The sequence below is a fragment of the Schistocerca serialis genome, chromosome 4, assembly GCF_023864345.2.
Source record: "Schistocerca serialis cubense isolate TAMUIC-IGC-003099 chromosome 4, iqSchSeri2.2, whole genome shotgun sequence".
In the NCBI taxonomy this organism is placed as follows: Eukaryota; Metazoa; Arthropoda; class Insecta; order Orthoptera; family Acrididae; genus Schistocerca; species Schistocerca serialis.
This window is the reverse complement of record NC_064641.1, coordinates 604,752,982-604,773,420: the sequence shown is the minus strand read 5'-3', so window position 1 is coordinate 604,773,420 and position 20,439 is coordinate 604,752,982. Positions and strand designations below refer to the sequence as shown.

Here is a 20,439-nt window from a genome sequence, read left to right as displayed (position 1 = left end):
AAAACTCTATTTGAAAATTTAAAAGAAACACAAGGACTAAATAAAAATGATTTTATCTGTCAGTGCTGGTCAAAAGAACAGATGTAAAAGGAAAAAGGGAAACACAAACTGCATGTCAAAATATTTTCACATCTACTTTAAAACATCAAAGGCTGCTCCAGATATTGTGCTGATAAGTATATAGACTCATGTTGGTATGTATGTAAGTTTTGTTTGTGAAGCACCACATGAAAGTAAAAACACAACGTACACCATGTCATATACACAAAAATAATAAATGATCATCTATTTATGAAATGAAATTTCTCATTTCAACAACAATTATTCATGAACCTTGATTTCCTTTGCCCTGAAGATTTTATTGTTCAGAAAAAGTTCTTTTTCATACAAGTTTGTGAGCTGTTACCACACACACACACACACACACACACACACACACACACTCTCTCTCTCTCTCTCTCTCTCTCTCTCTGTCTCTCTCTCTCTTTTGTGGTTGTCTGTGGATGAATTATTGTGCCAGAAAGACTGAACATTTCGGATTATGTACACCAGGTAGAAGTTATGAAATATTACAAACTGTGTGACAGAGAATGATGATGATCATTTCTGATGGACAAAAAATTATTGGAAATTTAAGTAACTCGGTGCAAAATTTCCCGACACGACAGCTTTGTTAGATTTACTGTTTATATACTTTCTTACAGGTATGGTAAGTATTCTGTGTCATCCTCTTGTGATTAAGCACATAATTAATCATGAGGAAAAAATGTTCATGAAACTACAATTAAATCTTATATTACAGTAAAATTAAAGTTAATTTTTTATGTGGTTCTCAATGAACAGCAATATAAGAGAATGTCACAATCAGTATATTTTGTTCACCACACAAAGGAACATGACAATTTTGACTACAAAAATACCAGGAAGGAAAACATTATTATTAGTGACAATCATTCCTCACATGCATCAAAATAGTATAAACGACACACCAATGAAAGTAACCAACAATGCATGATCCAAAAGATGTCACTTATATGTTTAATCACAATGGGAACTCAAGAGTAGGAATATCAACAATGTAAGAAAAGATAGATTGCTACTTATCATAAAGAAGACGTGAGTTACAGACAGGCACATTTAAGGCCCCTAAATGAAGCTTTCGGCCGCAGCCGTCATCAGTAAGAGACGCACACCACACTACTGCCAACTCCATCATCTCGGGTCAGAATGCAACTATCATGTGGCATGCAAGCAATAATCTGCAAGGGGCGGGGGAGGGATAGTAGTGTACAGGTGGGGAGAGAGACGAATACTGTCTGGAGTGTGCAGGGTCTAGAAATCCAACAGGTGTAGTGTACGGATGATGTGGGGCATGGAGGTGGAGGGGGAGGGGGGGGGGGGGGGAAAGGTAGGCGGATGTGTTGGCAGAGGCCTGCAAGATGAGAATGTGAGATGATTGGACAGGGGGTGGAAACTGGTGGGTGAAATATATTGGGACAGTACGTTACCGTACGTCGAGAGAGCGGGATAATTATGAGAGCAGAGAATGCGTTTTAAGGATAACCATCTACTCAGCTCAGAAAAGCTGGTGGTGGAGGGAAGGATCCAGATGGCTTGAGTTGGGAAGGAGCCACTGAACTCAAGTAGATACGTTCAGCTGTATGTTGTGTCACAGGGTGTCTAGTTTGCTCTTGGCCACAGCTTGGCAGTGGCCATTCATCCTGGTGGACAGCTGGTCGGCCATATGGATACTCCCCTCCACCACCAGCTTTTCTGAACTGTGCAGGTGGAAGTTATCCTTAAAACACATTCACCGCTCCTGTAATTATCCTGGCCCAACCTACAGAAACATACTGTCTCCACCCAACAGTTTCTACCCCCTCAGTCCTATCATCTCCTCTCCATTCTCATCTCCCACCCTGTTTTATTTGCAGGCCTCTGCCAATGGATCCACCGATCTTTCCCTGCTCCTCTCCTTTTTCCCCACCTCCCTGTCCCACAACCTTCTGATGCTGCACCTGTTGGCAGTCTAGTGCCTGCGCATTCCACCAGGCAGCGTTCCTCTCTCCCCTCACCCGTACACAACTATCCCTTTCCCTTCCCTGCCCCCCCCTCGAAACTGCTGCTTGCATTCCAAATGTTAGCTGCTTTCTGGCCCGAGATGCTGGCGTTAATTGTCCTGTGTGTGTGTGTGTGTGTGTGTGTGTGTGTGTGTGTGTGTGTGTGTGTGTGTGTGTGTGTGTGTGTCTCTCTCTTACTGTTGAAGGCTGTGGCTGAAAGCTTTATGTAAGGGTCTTTTCATTGTGCCTGTCTGCAACTTGATGTGTCTTCTTTACAGTAAGTAGCAATCCATCTTTTCTTACATTGTTGATAATCTTACCTGGAGTTTCCATTATTTGTCTGTATTTGCATGACAATGTATCATGTCATAAGGCAGCATCTTTGAGGCAATGTCTGTGGGCAATAACATTCGTGAAATGGACTAGCCTGCCCACAGTCCCGACCTGAACACGATGTAACACATTCAGGATGAGTCAGAATGTCAACTTCACTCCAAACCTAAGCATCAGATATAACTATCTTCTCTAATTCCGGCTCTTGAAGAAGAGTGAACTGTTATTCCTCCAGACTTCTGGACACCTCACTGAAAATGTCCCCAGCAAAGTTCAAACTGACATAAAGGCAAAAGGTGTATACGTCCCATATTAATGACCACTAATAGGTAGTGTACATGACTGTAGCTGTATTAATGAGTTTTGCATGCGTTCACTCACCAGAAGAAATAGTCTGGAAGAAAAATCTAAATCAGTTGGAAGAGAATTAAAGAATAAATTGCTTAAAAGCAGCACTTAGTAGGTATAAACATTTTTCTCGGAAAAATACGGACTCAACACTTGTCAAATTAATGCAGGGAGACAACGTGTGTTGATATCAGAATTTATTTTGTAATCCATTCTAGGCTACAATATAAGTCGTTGAACATCTTTTCAGCTTTTAACCCAGCAACTTGGCACAAACTAACGGAACTGTAAAAATGAAAATTTAAACTACAACAAGGATATAAATATTAGATAGTACTTCTCAGAACGTCTAGAAAGAATAGGTTACTTTCTATAAGGTTGTAACAAAATTTGAAACATTTGTAACAGGAACATAAAGGATGTCCAATGATAACACTTGAAAAGTTCCAGATAACATGAAAGATATGTGAAGTGTTGTAAGGGAGCCAAAATATTGGAATATTAAGGTACTGAAGAGCTTAGGTGTAATGTCTAACTATGAAGAAAATGGTAATCAGGCTAAATTCCTACTTTGTACTGGTGGCTGAAAATCCATCAAAACAAGATTCATGCACTATTTTTACAAACAAACTACTTTGTAGCTCAAATAAGTCTTTCTGTACAAGGAGAAAATTTGAATAAAACTGGAGAATTTAAACCAAAATTTTCCTTTAGTCTTGACAACCTTCTGGATTTTTCTTAAAAATGTTCATCCTTAATTGTTGACTCCTTGTGGGCATATGAAATGGCTTACTGGCAGATGGTACCTCATTGGAAAAGTTCAAAACGGCTCAGTTGAAGTATCAAAAGGTGAACTGGAACACACATATCAAACTACAGATTGGTTTTTTGAAATCTTACAAAATAAGTGTGTATTACACAGAAAATAAAAATCTTTTCAAGCAACCACTAAGGTCCTGCAAAAGCATATCCACTTTGCTTTCTGAAATGAGAATCAATCACGAAATGAAATGGTAAATATCTATAGTGTTTTCTGACATGAAAGTCTTTTGGTTACAGGGACAAAATCATATTTAGTGAACCATTCAATATATATTTGAGACTGTAGACTGATTAAAATTATTTGTTAGTTGATATTTTATGCCCCGACACAATTCCTCCAATCGGAGGTCTCACCTCACCTCATCACATGTGGCATTACCAAGATACATCAGTTCACTTGCAGCATTTGAGTCGTAAAGTGTGTACTTATAATCCCTTGCTGGACTCTGCCAACAGCCCATCTTTCACTATTCGCAGCAGGCATAAATTCATCCTGTCCATGTTGGCAGCCTGCTCCCCCACTGTCTGTCTTAAAAGATGCTGCTGTCAATGTGGCTCTGCTTTACTGCCATGTGACAAACGTCACATCAAGTAGTTTTAACCAGAGTGTAGTATCAGCCCCTATGTTTCGACAGCAATATTTAATATGTGCTTGTATAACAAGACTATTTTAAGACCTATACAGTTTTCCCCTTCGATAAATGATTCATACCCAGCCAACTCCTGTAACAAGTATGCTAAATTTACACATCATAAAAGCACTGATCCATGAAGGTCAGCCAAAGACCTCCAAACAAAACTGAAGATCATTTTTAATATAAAAATAGCCCCACTACTACTCTTGAATGCAAACAGAACTGTCAGCCATTAGTAGCAGCTTGAGTGCTATTCAAGAAAACCATTAAAGTGTTAATGCTACAAAATTTCTTGGAATATTGACAAGGAAATACCTAGCATGCACTACATGTAAGTTGATATTTACTTTACTTGATATTGCAACTCCTTTCAAACATCTGCGTAGAAAACATTCCATTGCCTTATTTGTGTATTTTCAAGATATTATTTATTAGCAACAACATTTATAAGACAAAAGCAGGATTTATACACAAACTCCCTGAGGTACAATGGTCCTCCATAAAAGCGAAGCTGTATAATAAATTGTTTGAGGGTACTGAGTTAAAAAAAATTAAAATAGCTCTGAAATTTACTTGCCCCAAAATGCTTTTTGTAGTGAAACAGAACATCTTGCAACATTTAGATAATATTGGCTAACTTCAGCTAAAACAAAACTTGAACATTGTAAATTAAAGTTGAAAAATGCCTGTGGTCACAGTCTAAACTGAAATAAATGTTATGCTTATGTATTAACAAAAATAACCAGTGGGGAAAGTAATGAAAAAGTCAGCCAGAACACCAGGTTAGGGGAGACTTACAACAAACTTAAGGTGGAGATGAATACACTGTGAGGCAGTGTTCAAAATATCTGACTCCTTAAACATATATCTACATGATGATCATGTGTGGGAACCACATATCGTCACTAGGCAATGAAAACCTCGTAACTCAAATTGGCCACATTTTACAGGAGAAACAAAAACTAATTATAGAAATCACATGGGGACTTGATTAGTCAAATGTAGCGGTTTCTGCTACACAATATGGATCCGGTCATTGGTACATAAGACTTTATTATGCACTTCAAATTGTCTGCCGGTTTTTGGAGTTATGAGGTTTCAACAGTTATTTTTTTGGTAGTGATGGAGATAAGAGGCATGTAACGAGTGCACGGTTAAGAATTGAAATGAATGAATGTTTAATTTGTTTTAAAAAATACTTACTTAAACTTTGCATTATTTGTGTATTATGAAACATCTGTAAGGATACATTGTTACAGATATAAGCTGGCCGTGGTGGCCGAGCGGTTCTAGGGGCTACAGTCTGGAGCCGCGCGACCGCTACGGTCGCAGGTTCGAATCCTGCCTCAGGCACGGATGTGTGTGATGTCCTTGGTTAGTTAGGTTTAATTAGTTCTAAGTTCTAGGGGACTGATGATCTTAGAAGTTAAGTCCCATAGTGCTCAGAGCCATTTGAACCATTTTTGAACAGATATAAAGTGAAATGAATAATTTCACATTGATCAAAATATTGGAATCTGGATGTTAATAAATTACAGTGTTTAAAAAACATACAAACAATGTTGTTAGCTTTAATTAAACTTTTATTACTGTAAACCTTTGTGCAGTTTATTAACATTTATTATTGTTACTATTACTGCTACTATCACAGTCTTAGGTAGCTGTAAACAAGTTTATTTTCGGCTGCATTTTTTTAGGCACGGACATGTTCTCTCATTACAAATGTGAGGCAATGTGCCATAAAATGAATGCACATCCTTAGGAAGGACCAGCTTTAGTTGTTGCAAATGCGTAAACTTTTCTGCACTGATCTTTAGTGGTGAACTGTGGAGAGGGGGCACTGTAAATGAGCTGGGTATGTTTGACATCCTTCTTGGAAGTGGTTCCCATGTATCGCTGAATTTCAATTTATATTCCATTTTTCCGGAGGGATCATACTTGAGACACTGGATATCAGTTACTTTTGGATCCTGGCTGAATAGAAGAATACAACGAGAGTTTATCATAGGACTTGAAAAACATGTGGTCCAAATAATTGACAACATAAGGTCTAGGACTTAGTCTTGCAGTAGCACAAACTTCTACATAGCCAGCAGGAGTATAAATGTGTCTGTTTCTTAACTTCCTTTGTATGGTTGAGTGCATAGAATCACACTCCATTTGGGTGTGACCTTTCTCCAGAAATTTTTGCGCTATTGTAATGCCTTTCTGATTGGCGAGATGAGCCAGTGCATTACACATGACTGAGTTTCGCTTCTGGTACGTGCATCCGTCGCTGTAGAAACTAGCTTCTGAATCATTTTGGACGTACATTTCTATAACATGCACGAGTATACTGGCAAATTCTGAAGCTGTTAGTCCACCTTCACTCTTGTGCCAAAGGTAACAATAACCATCGTTACTTTTTAAATCATAGATGGTGAAGTTGTGGACCTTCAGTGTGCTTTTATAGTACAGTGCAGATGCTTTTAGTCTGGAAGAAAGCAGAAGTGCTTGAAGGTCCATTGTAAACACTCTAGCTGGTCCTAATTTATCACTATTTTTCGCTTCCCTTGCCTCAGTTTTTCAGGCCATATGCAAAGAGTATTCATTGTCTAAGAGATTGCCTGTCTGGTGAGAACAACAAAGATCGCACTGGTCCTTTTTAGGTGAAAATAAGTTAAGATTATTTTCATCGAATACCTCACAGAACTGTTTGTAAGCAGCTGGGATTTGTCATCTTTTCTCGCAAAATTCTATATATTCCCTATGTAGTCCTGATTTACTCTGCCAGTTAGGTTCCAAGTAGAGTTTTCTGGAAGAACGACGGCAGTAATGCGATTCCAGTTTCAGCAACTCTGCAAAAAACTCTGATGTTTATTGTCTTCCACCTGAAACTCGTTGGTCTCTCCTGCATTTGAGGCCCTTCTGCAAGCGTTCGTCCTGATTCACTAGATGCCCGTGTTCTGACACTCCATTCGCCTAAGCACAAAGTATTCAGAAACAGTCTTGCAGGAAGTTTTTCTCTGTCCTTCTATTACAAAATTGTAATATAGTGTGTTAGAACGGTGAGATTTATTAGATTCTGAATTATTTCTGTGTCTTTTAACTGGAATGTAGTAAACATGGCTTCTAACAAATATTTTTCTTGCACCCCAAGACATATAATGCCAGAAATGGTTAAATATTAGCTGTCTCTGCTCTTCTGCAATATCCATGCAATTCCTGTTCCGACTTAAGGAAGAATGTTTACAAGTATATCGTGGTTTCATTTGCTCATTGTTGGTCCCTTTTTGCCAAACTCATCTTTTTGCATTCCTAAATAATCCTGTCCCCTCATACGTTTTCTTTCTGCAAACTTTGAAGTGACTGATTGCTTTTCCCTTACGGCGCTGCTTAGTACTTTTTACTCCCACATCAACTTTGTCATCGTCGTCTTCCGTGCTGTTGTTACTGCTATGGTCGTTTTTGTTTTCATCGGGATCATACACATAACTACTGCCACTGGAGATATCATCCTCGTTACAGTGTTGGAAAAGACTTTCAAACTCAGGAATGGAATTCGCCTCTGTATTGGCTTCTTTTTCCACATTATCTGTAGTGTAAACAATAATGTCATCAATAATATTTAAATAATTTAATCACCTCAACTTTCAAACAAGGATCTTACTTGAAGTTACAATAATATGAACTACGGTTTACCTTCATTTTGTAGGTCTACTCTTTCTTTTGGTGCAGGACAAGGAGGAACCTGACTAGAATCTTGTTACAGTGATTTTACACGATATGATCTGTTGTCGGCTTGTTTCACAAGGTGAAGAGTGAATTTACTCTTTTTACCCATAGCTGAAAACAAAGTAGTTACTGTAGAATGTATAGGATTCTGTTAAGTTCTAAAATTAGAACCTCGTATGTACCGAGTGCAGTCTGCTTTACGCGCGATGAAAAACTCCTAAGTCAACATTGTATTTAACGAGGTCTTCATTAATTCTGTAATTAAAATACAATACCTAAATGCCTAGAAATACTAACTAGTACCTGTAGCAATAAAGCAGTGTTGAGTCTGTCAGTCAAAAAGGTTACTATCACATCAAAAAAAGTTTTAATCTCGGAGCATGTGTTCGCCCTGCACACTAACAATGGCGATTACCGGAGATGCGAGGTTTACAGCACAAACTACACGTCGTTGGAGATGTGAGCTTTTCATTATTGCCGCCAGATGGCGGCAACATTCAAATCGAAGAAGAAAGGTTTCAACAGGCTATGTGGCATAATTGTCTACATTTGATAATAGAGTTACGTGGATTTCATTGTCAGATGGAGTTGCGAGGTTTTCATTGCCTAGCGACGATATATTGTTACAGCAAGTTTTTGAGCAGTGAATACTTTCTTTCTTAAAGATGAGTTACACCTGCCCACGATTTGCAGTAATTCTAAGTGCAAATACTGTCAAACTAAGTTGTTTTATGAGTTCCAAAATGTGCTGCTTCCATTTTAAATTCTTATCCATATGGACACCTAAAATTTTTGAAGTTCCCATCTTATTTATTATTTACTCACCAGGTGTTACACTTACCATTGGTGTAGTACCCCTTGATGCACAGAACTAAACATGTTGGGTCTTTTTGAAATTGACAGCCAGGCCAGTTGCAGATAACCAGTCAATGATACTTTCAAGAAAATTGTTTACCATTTCTTCTATTGAAAAATGCTTTGTGTTAGTGATTCATATTTCAGACAATACAGTGCTTATTTTTTGGAAAGAAATCTTTATACCCTGTTGGAAGCACCTACTACATTTAGGAAATGATTACTAAACATACGATGTGTGTTTTTTAAGTAAGTACCATTTTGCCACACCACAGCCGCAGCACTGCGGTCAGTGTTCTGCACATGCGCACTGGGTACCTACATCTGTTGTCTATGCACTGAATCCATTACAGTCTGATTCTTCCTTGTTTACGTTGTGTACTGAGTGTTTAAGATGCCTCCGATAATTGTGAGTCCCGTCGACTGTGAAGTACGGGCTGTTATAAAGATTTCTTAGCGCTAAAGGTCTAAAGCGATCGATATTTATCGTGAGATCTGTGCAGTTTATGGAGAAAACATTACGAGTGATGGAATGGTAAGAAAGTGGGTGGGAGCATTTAAAGATGGCCGACAAATGTGCATGATGAACAACGGAGTGGGCGTCCTTCGGTCGTTAGTGAAAGCTTGGTGCAGGAAGTGGACAATAAGGTGAGAGAAAACAGATGCTTTACAATTTCTTCCTTGTGGGATGACTTTCCTAATGTTTCTCGTAGTGTTTTGTATGGTATTGTGACCGAGCACTTGAATTACCGAAAATTGTGCGCACATTGGGTACCGAAAATTTTGACGGGTGTGCACAAAACCAAATGTTTAGACAGTGCATTGACTTCCCTTGAGTGGTACTACAACCCGATCTTGCGCCCAGTGACTACCATCTGTTCCTGCACTTGAAGAAACACCCGGGCGGTCAGCATCTTCAAGACGATGACGAAGTTAAAACAGTGGTGATGCAGTGGTTAACAAGTCAGGTGGCAGACTTCTGTGAGGAGGGTATTCAAAAATTGGTACAACATTATGACAAGTGCTTCAATATTGACGGAAATTATGTAGAAAAGTAGATTAAGGTACAGGCTTACATGTAAAAATAAAATTATTGAGATATCTTAGCGCGTCTTTTGTTAATTTCAAATCAGTACTTACTTAAAAAACAAGTCTCGTACATCTGCTACCTGAGACTAACCATTTATAGCCCTTCCATTGAATTCAGTAGTAATTTTATCCTGTTCTAGGAGTCTTCTTTTGCTACAATCCATATATGATTACTGAAATTACTGATTTCTGATACTATTCATGTTCTTTGATTCTTTGTATACCCCTTCTTAGCACTTTTGAGTAGCTTTTTGTAATTTACAGCTACTACAGGATCTTTATTTGATATTGCCAACAGATATGTTACCCTTTTCCTTTGATGTGATAATTCAACCCTTCTAGGGATCCACAGGTTTTTACATGGCTGTATATGTCCTTTCGGGTTAGGCCAAGAGGAAAGTTGTTTTCAAATAATGATAAGAATTAATCATGGAACAGATTAAATTTTACGTCAGATTTGGTTCATTATAAATTTTATCCCAAGGGATCTCTTCTAAATTATTCTTAAAACATTTGTTCTGAAGTCATTAATTATTCTGCTTTCTGCTGAGCAGTATATATGTTGTAAGACAATATCCTATTTATCCTATGCTAGCTTCTTTATTTTATTCCTTTAATGAAGAGACCCAAAAAGAGTCAAAACATGGTGTGAGAGGCATGCACTACAAAAAGATAATTAAATCTCAGACCTATGCATTTAGAGTTTCTTGTGTTTAAAAATGAAAATAAAATAAAATTACACAAACTAATAATTTTAGCCTAGAGGTCATATTTCTGAATATGTAATGTACTTACATACAACAGGTGCAATATGATACAGGACAAGTCAACTGTGATATGGAATATGTGACAACAAGTCTAGTGTTGTGGCATGAGGTGATCAGATGAAGACATGATTACTGAAGTTTCCCCCACATGCCTCACTCATCAACAAAATGCAAGAAATATTTCTACATATAACCATATAATACATAAATAAGCATAATATAATTGTATAGATAAAAAAATGTATACACTGAGCAGCAGCAGGTGAAACCACACATGAAGGTTAAGGAAGTGTGCGGGCCTTCGGATCCAGTGGCTCCTCCTCCAGGCAGAAGGGCTGAAGGAGAAGGAAGAGAGATAAAGGTAAAAGGCTGGCAAGGTTTAGGAAATGGGGATACTTAAGGAAAATTCGGTCAGAATCCCTGACCAAGGGAGACTTATTGGATACCATGAGAAGGAAAGACTGATTGTTAGGAACTGCACTGGATGAGATTTGAAAACCTGAGAGCTTGAAAGTGGAAGATAGGGTAGTAAGCAAGACGGAGATAACTGACAAAACAACACGCAAAAGTTAATAAGAGTGGAAAGCGAAGTGCATAAGTGCTAGAGGTGGGGGACAATAGACAGGCTAGAAAATAACATACAGAAAACTAAAAGGGAGTGAAGAAAGGAATAGTTACAAATAAAAACATGCTGAGACTAACAAATTAATGTTAATAAAGACCAGACGGGTGGTGAGAATGAACATTATCTATTCCCCCAATCCCCCATGTCTACCACTTATAGCCCCCCCCCCCCCCCCCCCCACCTCTACCACATATATTCTCTCCTCCCACTTCCTACAACTTCTACCTTGTATAATGCACTTAGTTTTCTACCCTCATTAACTCTTGCACAGTGTTTTGCCAGTAGTCTCTGTCTTGCTTATTAGCAAATCTCCCACTTTTAACCTCTCAGGTTTTCAAATCTTGTCTGGTGCAGTCCCAAATAATCAGTCTCCTTCTAAGCCTGTCCATTTTGTTATTTGAATGTAAAATGACTTGTTCCTCATCTTTACACTGTATTGCACAAATGATCTATGCAACATAATAAGTAACAAGCTTAGTGTCATCAGTATTTTTCACTGTTTTAAGGACAGTCACATGAACTGTTGTCACATTTTGGTTTTTGATCTTCATACTGTCCTTTATGGTAGAGCAATACGCTACATCAGGCTGCATGTAACACAGTAATTTCCTGATGTGTGTTACACACAGTGACAAAACTGCTATTCATTTAGCAGGCTGTGATATTGTTACATGTTCTGGGTTAGAATATATTAACTTCTGAGCTGAAGGAGATGAAATAATATGAGCATGATGATGATGATGATAATAATAATAATAATAATAACTATGTAGAAAAATGAACATGAAGTAAAGTAGATAACTGCCTATCTTGCAGAAATCTCATCAAGAATTTTTAAATTTTTACTCTGACTTTACAGTACATTCACTTCTTAATATTTGCTAATAATAGCAAAAGCTGATTTCAGATAAACTGTATCTACAAAATCACAGCACTAGATAAACACCATAAAATTTATATTTCATATCTATGCTCTTGCTTCAGAGAGGAGTTCTGCTTTGTTGGACACACATCTTTAACAAGCTGCCAGCACACGCAACACAAGGAATTGAGGATCCCTGGAAATTAAATGAAAGATTTAGCTTATTCTCCTACAAATTATCTATAAGCAGCATGACACACATCAAAGTCAAATTTGAAATGAGCAGTTGTTTTTAGTTAACCGTCACTTGACAGAGATCAGTGTACTCATATAAATATTAAGCACACAGTAGCTACTTAACATAACCAAAGACATAGCAATGCTTTTTTCTCAAAATATTGGCATTCCTGTTCATATTATTACATTTGGATCCTATATAAGAATAGTTTACTGATAATGCAGGCTGCATCAGTCCCAAAAAGATAGTGATCTCTCAATGTATAATATTGACACACTCCACATCTTGAGGGTCTCCTCCATAACAGAGTTATGGAATATGCTGGCTGAATCATTGTTGAAGATCCTGAAAACTCCAACGTTCCTTCTCAAGCTCTTTTTTCCCAAATATTCCTCATATTGTCACTGCATAATTTACTCTTTGCACCTTCTTATCACAATGTAATCCAGGCTAACATCGGTAAGATGTAATGTGTCAATATGGGTACCAGGTGTACTGCACTTATACCTTATACAAGTTGCTGGTTTCTATAGGTAAGACTTCTACGACAGTATGAAGAATTTGTTTTACAGCATTTGCTTGTTCCAGCTACCATCTGGACTCAACATTTGCAAATCCATCCTCTAATCTACATTGTCTTCACCACCTCTGTTCCATGTCATCATCTCCTCCTGCTCTCACCCCATAAATGTTAATGTCAAATGACATTGTTGGTTAGGGTATTGGAATGCCTGCCATTATCTGCATCACTTGGACAACTTTCCTTAGTTGAGTGTGAATGTTATGTTTCAAATGAGAATTTTTTAGTGTGACTGGAGTGCAATGTTGTTGTTTATGTTCATGAAAGAGAAGAGAGAGCATCCAGCACATAGCTTAGAACCTGTCGAATTGAGATCAGATTCCCATCCATTGGAGGGAGCACCATTAAGTGTCACTCCATGAAACACTACGGAGTGCTCTGAAATTTATTCCAGAATACTGTTGCAAAGTCAGGCGACCAAAACCTCAATGCTACAAAATCTCCTTTCCTTTCTGCCCAGTTACTTCACAATTAAATATTTCCTTCTGAAATTTGAGTTCCTCTCAGTGTATAAAATGTTCAAATAACTTACAGGAATGTAACCAGATGATGCTTTCAACGATCACTGATATTTATGTAGGTACACACCCTATCATTTTCAGGGCAGAAATGCACAGTGCTCCGTCATTGCATTTCAAGCCTTGAAAATGACAGGAAGTGCACCTGTCAACATATTTGTGGTTGTCAAAGCTGTCACCCAGACGCATTCCCATAAGTTATTTGAAAATATTTCCTTGTTTAGTGTCACAGATTTGAGCTATTTGACTTTTCTTTTCTTACTTTTGGCTCTTCTTCTTTGTATTTGTCTTCATGTCTGCTGTCACCCTGCTTCTTTGTTTCCAATCTACATTTTGTGTTCCTCCAACATTTTGGTTGCCCTATGTGCTACTTCCAGTTTTCCAGATCTTTTAATGGAGACTAGACTTTTCATTTTTAATTTCCCTTTTGCAATGCCCTGATACCTGCCTTTTGACATGGTGACATTGGTCCCTTTTGCTACTTAATCACTGAGCATTCGTGTACTCCCCATCTTTCTTCTGTAACTTTCCAGGCGAAGGAACTATATATAAAGCTGCAATGGAGCTACATTATTGAACAACATTATGTGTGTCTTGGTGTTTGTTTGAAGCATGTGTCATCTTGTTTCAGTGAAGCTATGTAACATTATTTCACTAAGCAAACATTCCATTTAAAGAAACTTGCTTTACAAACTCTAATTTTATTTTTAAACAATCTGTGTTACATTTTACTTGTACTGCACTTTGCAATCTATGTTATCAATTTGTGACCATAAACAACACGTGATCAACATAATATATGTAAATTAATATCTAAAAACATGATATCCACTGTAAGTTGAAATGACTGTGCACAGAGAGACAAATGAGCACTGTGAAACGTAAACTTCTGACTATGAAAGCTTTACTTGAGAATGAATCTGAAATAAGTGGGGAGGGTGGTAAATAAGGATAATTAATTCATCACCTAGGTGCAGAGTGCTCATCATTCAAAATTTCAGTTTAGCTGCAATTAGTTCTTTTCTTGCAAACTAGTTTAACAATTATCTTGTCATTCTGTCATCTATGGTCTAACAATGAAACACATTTAAATAAAATACATTTCTTTATAATGGCACAAATATTAAAAACATGCCCACCACTAGAAAAACAAGATACAGGTACATAATTAGTTTACTTGTAAAAATTTCAGAATTAAACTTTACCCTGTGATATTTGGAGAGACAGCACAGGCAAATAGTGCAGTTACCTTTGATATACTGTTGTGAATAATGAACACTGACAGTATATGACAAGTAGAAAACTGTGTTATACAAGGACAAGATATCTGCCTTTCACAGGCAGTGCACTAAAGTAGAATGCCACCCAGGCCAAAGCTTTGACATAACACAGGCTTCTCAATCACTTCAAGCAGTTTTGTCGAGTAGCACGACTGAGAGTTTCATTAAAGCACACAGTTTTTAACTTGTCTGATGTAATCAGCATATTGTATACTCCACAAAAGTAATGTAGAGTAATTCCATTACAAAGGAAATCAGCCTGAAAACATGTTTTACTCCAAAGTGAACCTTATAGGGGTAATATACCCACACATTTTTGACATGAGAACCTGTTCATGCAATGACTTACATGGTCAGGCATGCCTATTGTTCTATACAGAACTCAAATACAGCTTGGTTTTTTGATATACACAAAATACTGGAAGTATTCATTTAAAATCTTAGGTACTGTGTAATTTGGTAAGTTGTGAGTCGGATCTCTTACATAATGTCGATCTTAATGTCTTTCAAAATTAATCTGGATTTAGCACAAAGAAAATTTTTATCAGAGACATAACATCTAATCTTTCAGGTTGCGTGAATAGTGCTTGAAATTATTTCCTTTTGCCAAAAACAATAGTTTGAACAGCAGGAAAGATGAAGAACGTAAGCTAATAGATTTTAATTTTACCAGACAGCAGGAAAGTACTATTTACATTCATGCATATGATGAAAATATGATAACCATTTCTCTGACCACATCAGTACTTGTAACAAGCATCGCAGAATCATCATCAGACGCCATTGAACAATTAATTTTTCTCAAAACTAATTGTTTCGGAATGCGTGCAGAGCCATGAAATTCTCTCGCTTTGGTTTCATTTAGTATTACTGGCAAATTTTTTATTGTTATTCCTGCTCCTGGCATGACAATTATTCTGTTTCTTGCCCTTAGTATAAGTTCCTTAATAAGTTCCAATCCTTTTTCTGCCGACGATGCTTGGCCGCTTGTTAGTAATCTCGAGAAGCCAAGGTCTATGATCGTTTCCAGCGCCCCATATGGCTCGCATGTTACATCAAATGCTCTGTGGAAGGTCACGGGTTTATCGGACGCAATTTCAAGTACACGCCTACACGCTGCTATATCAACGTCGCCTCTACGGGTAAGAGCACCGAACACGAAACCATCTGCGCCTGCTTCTCTTAACACTAATGCATCCGTATATATTGCCTCCAGTTCGTCGGCGGAGAAAACAAAATCTGAACCTTTTCTTGGTCTCAGCATAACAAAAACTGGAATTGAAATCAATCTTTTTATGATCGTCAATAAGCCTTTTGTTGGTGTCAGCCCTCCTTCACTTAGTGCACTGCACAGTTCTAGACGTGATGCGCCTCCAGCAGCTGCATTCACTGCTGACTCCACGTTGTCTACGCAAACCTCCATTTCTCAATACTTACGGGGCTACCCACTGGCGCGTACTGAGTACTGACCCACTTGCCTTGCTGATGCCGGACAGAATAGACCACGTAAAGAAAGCTGGTGTCGTAAAATCCTTTAGCAGTCGTCAGGTGTAGTATGGCACTGTGTGAAGGTCACTACACTACGTGCGTGGTTTGAATCCTCTCGCTGCGTTGGTTTGTGATAAAGGGACGAACTGTAACCGACAACAATAGTGTACACTTGCCGTTGGGGACAGCCAACGCCACCTAGGAACATAGGTGGCGTTGGGACAGCTCGGCTCGAAACGAGACCAACCAATAGAATTTCAAGGTAGCTAGAGCCAATAGGATTGCTTCGCTTTGGATGAACCTGGCGTGGACAACTTTATCTTTGGTGTTTACATGTCACCTTCAATAACATGGGCTGCATACGCGCCAATCTTTTGAGATAGTTATTGTTTTTCTCATTTATAACTGAAATTTGGCATTAATTTTAACAATAAATAGTCTTATCATGTTGCCTTTTCACATGTAGATATACAGTTAACGTAGTTACTGAGAAATTCCTTATGTTAGTACGATAGTTATCGTTTTTACATGCGGCCAGGTGAAACGTGTTGACAACTCTTTTTACGACCAACAAAATAACGCATCATCAGTAAATACCTGTTTTCCTTGCACCGACAGTCTTTTAGTAGTACGATTACTTAGGAGAGGAAGACAAAATACCTGTTTGGCAACAGCTTTTTGACGATTTCTCAACTATAGTAGTGAAATGTTTCGTTACTTTTTTATAAGAAGTGCAATGGTGTATTTTGTCACCGCTGTTAATTTTGTGAAAAAAGGGAGATAAACATAACGTGGTTTATATTGTCAATGTTGTTGTTGTGGTCTTCAGTCCTGAAAATGGTTTGATGCAGCTCTCCACGCTAATCTATCCTGTGCAAGCTCCTTCATCTCCCAGTACCTACTGCAACCTACATCCTTCTGAATCTGCTTAGTGTATTCATCTCTTGGTCTCCCTCTACGATTTTTACCCTCCAATGCTAAATTTGTGATCCCTTGATGCCTCAGGACATGTCCTACCAACCGATCCCTTCTTCTAGTCAAGTTGTGCCACAAACTTCTCTTCTCCCCAATCCTATTCAATACCTCCTCATTAGTTACGTGATCTACCCACCTAATCTTCAACATTCTTCTGTCAATATGCGTGTGCTTATTGTGCTGGAACATTCACGTATTGTTTAGATCCACCGATATTTTTGTAACTTGGAGCACTTAGTTTAATGAATATCTGTCTTGACGAACTTTGTTGCTTGCTACAATTATGTGTTTATTTTGTCGTTAATTGATCATTTATCTTATAACAAAAAATGGCAGTGTATACGCCGCGAAAAAATCGCATGAAGCTGGTAGAAATATAATTTGTAACATTGCAATGTAAAATTCCTTTGAACGTTTCAGTTTAGTTTCTTGTGGGTATATTCAAAGCCGTCCACTTCTGCAACTTTTTCGATATCCCTCTAGATTGGTAATCAAGTTATTCCTGTGACAAACTTAACTCATTATGTTGTATGCAGCGTCAGTACGTATCACAAGAAACAATTTTGTACACAACAGAGAATGGACTTTGAGATTAAGGTGTTCGACTCTGGTTTGTTCCGTAATTTTCGCACTTTAGACATGTTTTAATTCTAATTATATTTGGGCCTAGTGAAAGTGGTTAAGATTTTACACGTAAAGGGTGTAAAGCAAATTTGCCCCGTTCCCTAATGGTTCAAATGGCTCTGAGCACTATGGGACTCAACTGCTGAGGTCATTAGTCCCCTAGAACTTAGAACTAGTTAAACCTAACTAACATAAGGACATCACAAACATCCATGCCCGAGGCAGGATTCGAACCTGTGACCGTAGCGGTCTTGCGGTTCCAGACTGTAGCGCCTTTAACTGCACGGCCACTTCGGCCGGCCCCGTTCCCTAACTGTAGCTTCACACACATGTACTGCATGTAATATTTAATGGCTTTTGTTCTGTAAGTGTTACAATTAGTGCAGCAAACTGACTGGGATATGGCATGTTCCATGGTAGCTTAATAAGTAGGGTCGAGGCACCACTGACGGCCCGATTAAGGACAATTGCTATACAAATTAGTTTACAGATTACTTCAGTAATTCTATAGTTTCAGATTCTGTGGGGACCAAGTGTTCTAAATTATATAACAAAAGCAAACGAAAATATTGAAAATGAAATGGCACATTTCCCCAATTTTTGCCACGTTAAACCTCACTATGGCCAGACATTTCCTTGCTTTTGGCTGCTACCTCTTATAATGAAACTGAGGCTTTACATAATTTCAGAATCTATTTGCAGAAAAGTAATTTATTCTTTGTACAAACATCAGGGTGGCCACCAAATCTGAATTTTCAAATTCAATGTTGTCATGCATTATATTTACTGTATGGGTTTAGGCATACATACTACACTGGAAAGAACAAATTGCTTGTTTTAAAAATATATGATGTCCGATATGAACCATGTCAAGATATACACCACATACAGCATGACTGACCAAGTGGAGTGATCATCTGAAGGATAGTGCACATCAAAATGTCACATGGTTGCATTTATGCAACACTGTCTGTTTGTTTAAGCCAGACATAATAGGGTCAACTGAAGGGTTAAATGGCCAGTACATGAAAATAGTGACACAGAACAGACAGATTAAAATCCACAGTTACATCTCATGGATTAATGATGGTAGAATGTTATAGTTAATCTTGAAAGAAAACTTGAAGTTTCTCGTTGAATTTTGTTAAGGTATTCATAATCTTACATTGATTTGTTTACAAAAAAATTCCTTTTGCAGCAAATTGTCATTACACCTACGCTATGTATTATGAAGTTACAGAACTGTGTATTAGCTATATTTGAATAAACTGTGGCGACTCATCGATGATTACTTGGTGATGTGACAGTTTGAATGTTTATCACGAAAGCTGATTTTTCATCCCATTAAGTCTGTTGAGACAAGTGATCAAGTGTGTGTAACAGGTAGAACTTACACCCTGCATATCCCTGCCCATCTGCATTAGCTACCCTGCATGTTTGACTTTGACCGACCATTCTGTAGCACACTTACCAATGTATACTTTCTCAAACATCAATTTCTGACATAATTTTAGGTGCTTCAGCTGACTCTTTGGTTTTCAGGGATTGTAACACATTAATTTCAGATTTCATTCCTTTTCTGGATAATTTTTGTTCTTGTTGTTTTTCAGTTTCACTTAGTTGCTTCTTTTGTCATCTATGTACAAGCAACTTGCATTACACATAGACAGAATTAAACTTCTGTTGATTTTAAAATTGTCAACACTGTGCAAGCATTATGAGCAAGAATACTTTTCACTCTAACTCTCAACAATACACTCAGAAACTTCCTGACAGATTAAAATTGTGTGCCAGACCAAGACTCAAACTTGGGCAAGTGCTCTCTTATCTGAACTACCCGTGTACGACTCAAACCCCAACCTCATTTCTGCCAGTACGTCACCGCCTACTCAAGTTTGAGTCTAGCTCTGGCACACATTCTCAATCTGACAGGAAGTTTCATATCAGCGCACACGCTGCTACAGAGTGAGCATCAATTCTGGAAATACATTCAGAGTTTATTGAAAAACCTCTTTCTACAACAGCATTTCCAGGTGAAAGTACTGACATTATTTTAAGAAAATCTACAAAATTACAACATTCTTTTGTGGCAATGTAATGAGGTTCATCCAACCAAGTTTCACTTATTTTGAAAAATTCCAATTTTTTCTTTTTGAATATGAGCATCGTTACAAATATTGACAAATTGTTGTTTGACACAAACACAAATTTTCACCAGAAAGAGAATTTAAAGTCATAATGTCAATCTTTATACAGCTGTTTCTTGATTTAATGCTGCTGATGGGTCCAAACATGAAATGGCATGTGTAGGTTTATATTTCAGTGGTTCGCCTTCAAGTAGCTTTTGTATTATACCAATAATACAAGAATGCATTCCATCTTTTAGCCTCAAGATGTCAGTCAGTCAAGTCCTTAACTTTCTTTTGGTACCTTTGCAGTGAAATCCAAAATACACGAAGCATTGTGCAGTGATCAGATTCTTAATATTCTTCATGTCAGCCTACACGAGGGATTTTCTGATTATGCAAAATGTCTGAACTGACAACTTGCTGCATTAATGAGGTGGTACAAGTGAACAACTCATTACACAAAAAATAAGCCATAGGTACATCAGTTAGAAAATCAC

General features: G+C 37.9%; 1 protein-coding gene across 2 annotated transcripts; it reads right to left on the bottom strand.

Annotated features, from left to right (window-relative positions):
- Positions 1-12,121: 12,121 nt before the first annotated feature.
- LOC126474071 (copper homeostasis protein cutC homolog) lies at positions 12,122-16,425 on the bottom strand. 2 transcript variants are annotated; one of them, XR_007586569.1, is made up of 2 exons: positions 16,197-16,425; positions 12,122-12,306 (listed from the first exon to the last, which is right to left on the bottom strand). XR_007586569.1 is itself a non-coding variant. In XM_050101480.1 (2 exons), exon 1 carries the CDS (start codon positions 16,147-16,149, stop codon positions 15,424-15,426), a length of 726 nt encoding a protein of 241 aa, XP_049957437.1. In that variant the 5' UTR covers positions 16,150-16,425; the 3' UTR covers positions 12,122-12,306; positions 15,422-15,423. The 2 variants fall into 2 exon arrangements, 1 of the variants encoding a protein (XP_049957437.1); XM_050101480.1 differs by having other exon boundaries at positions 15,422-16,425.
- Positions 16,426-20,439: the final 4,014 nt, after the last annotated feature.

Coding starts and splice junctions, on each gene's coding strand:
- LOC126474071 (XM_050101480.1), bottom strand. CDS start 16,149: ATGGAGGTTTGCGTAGACAACGTGGAGTCAGCAGTGAATGCAGCTGCT.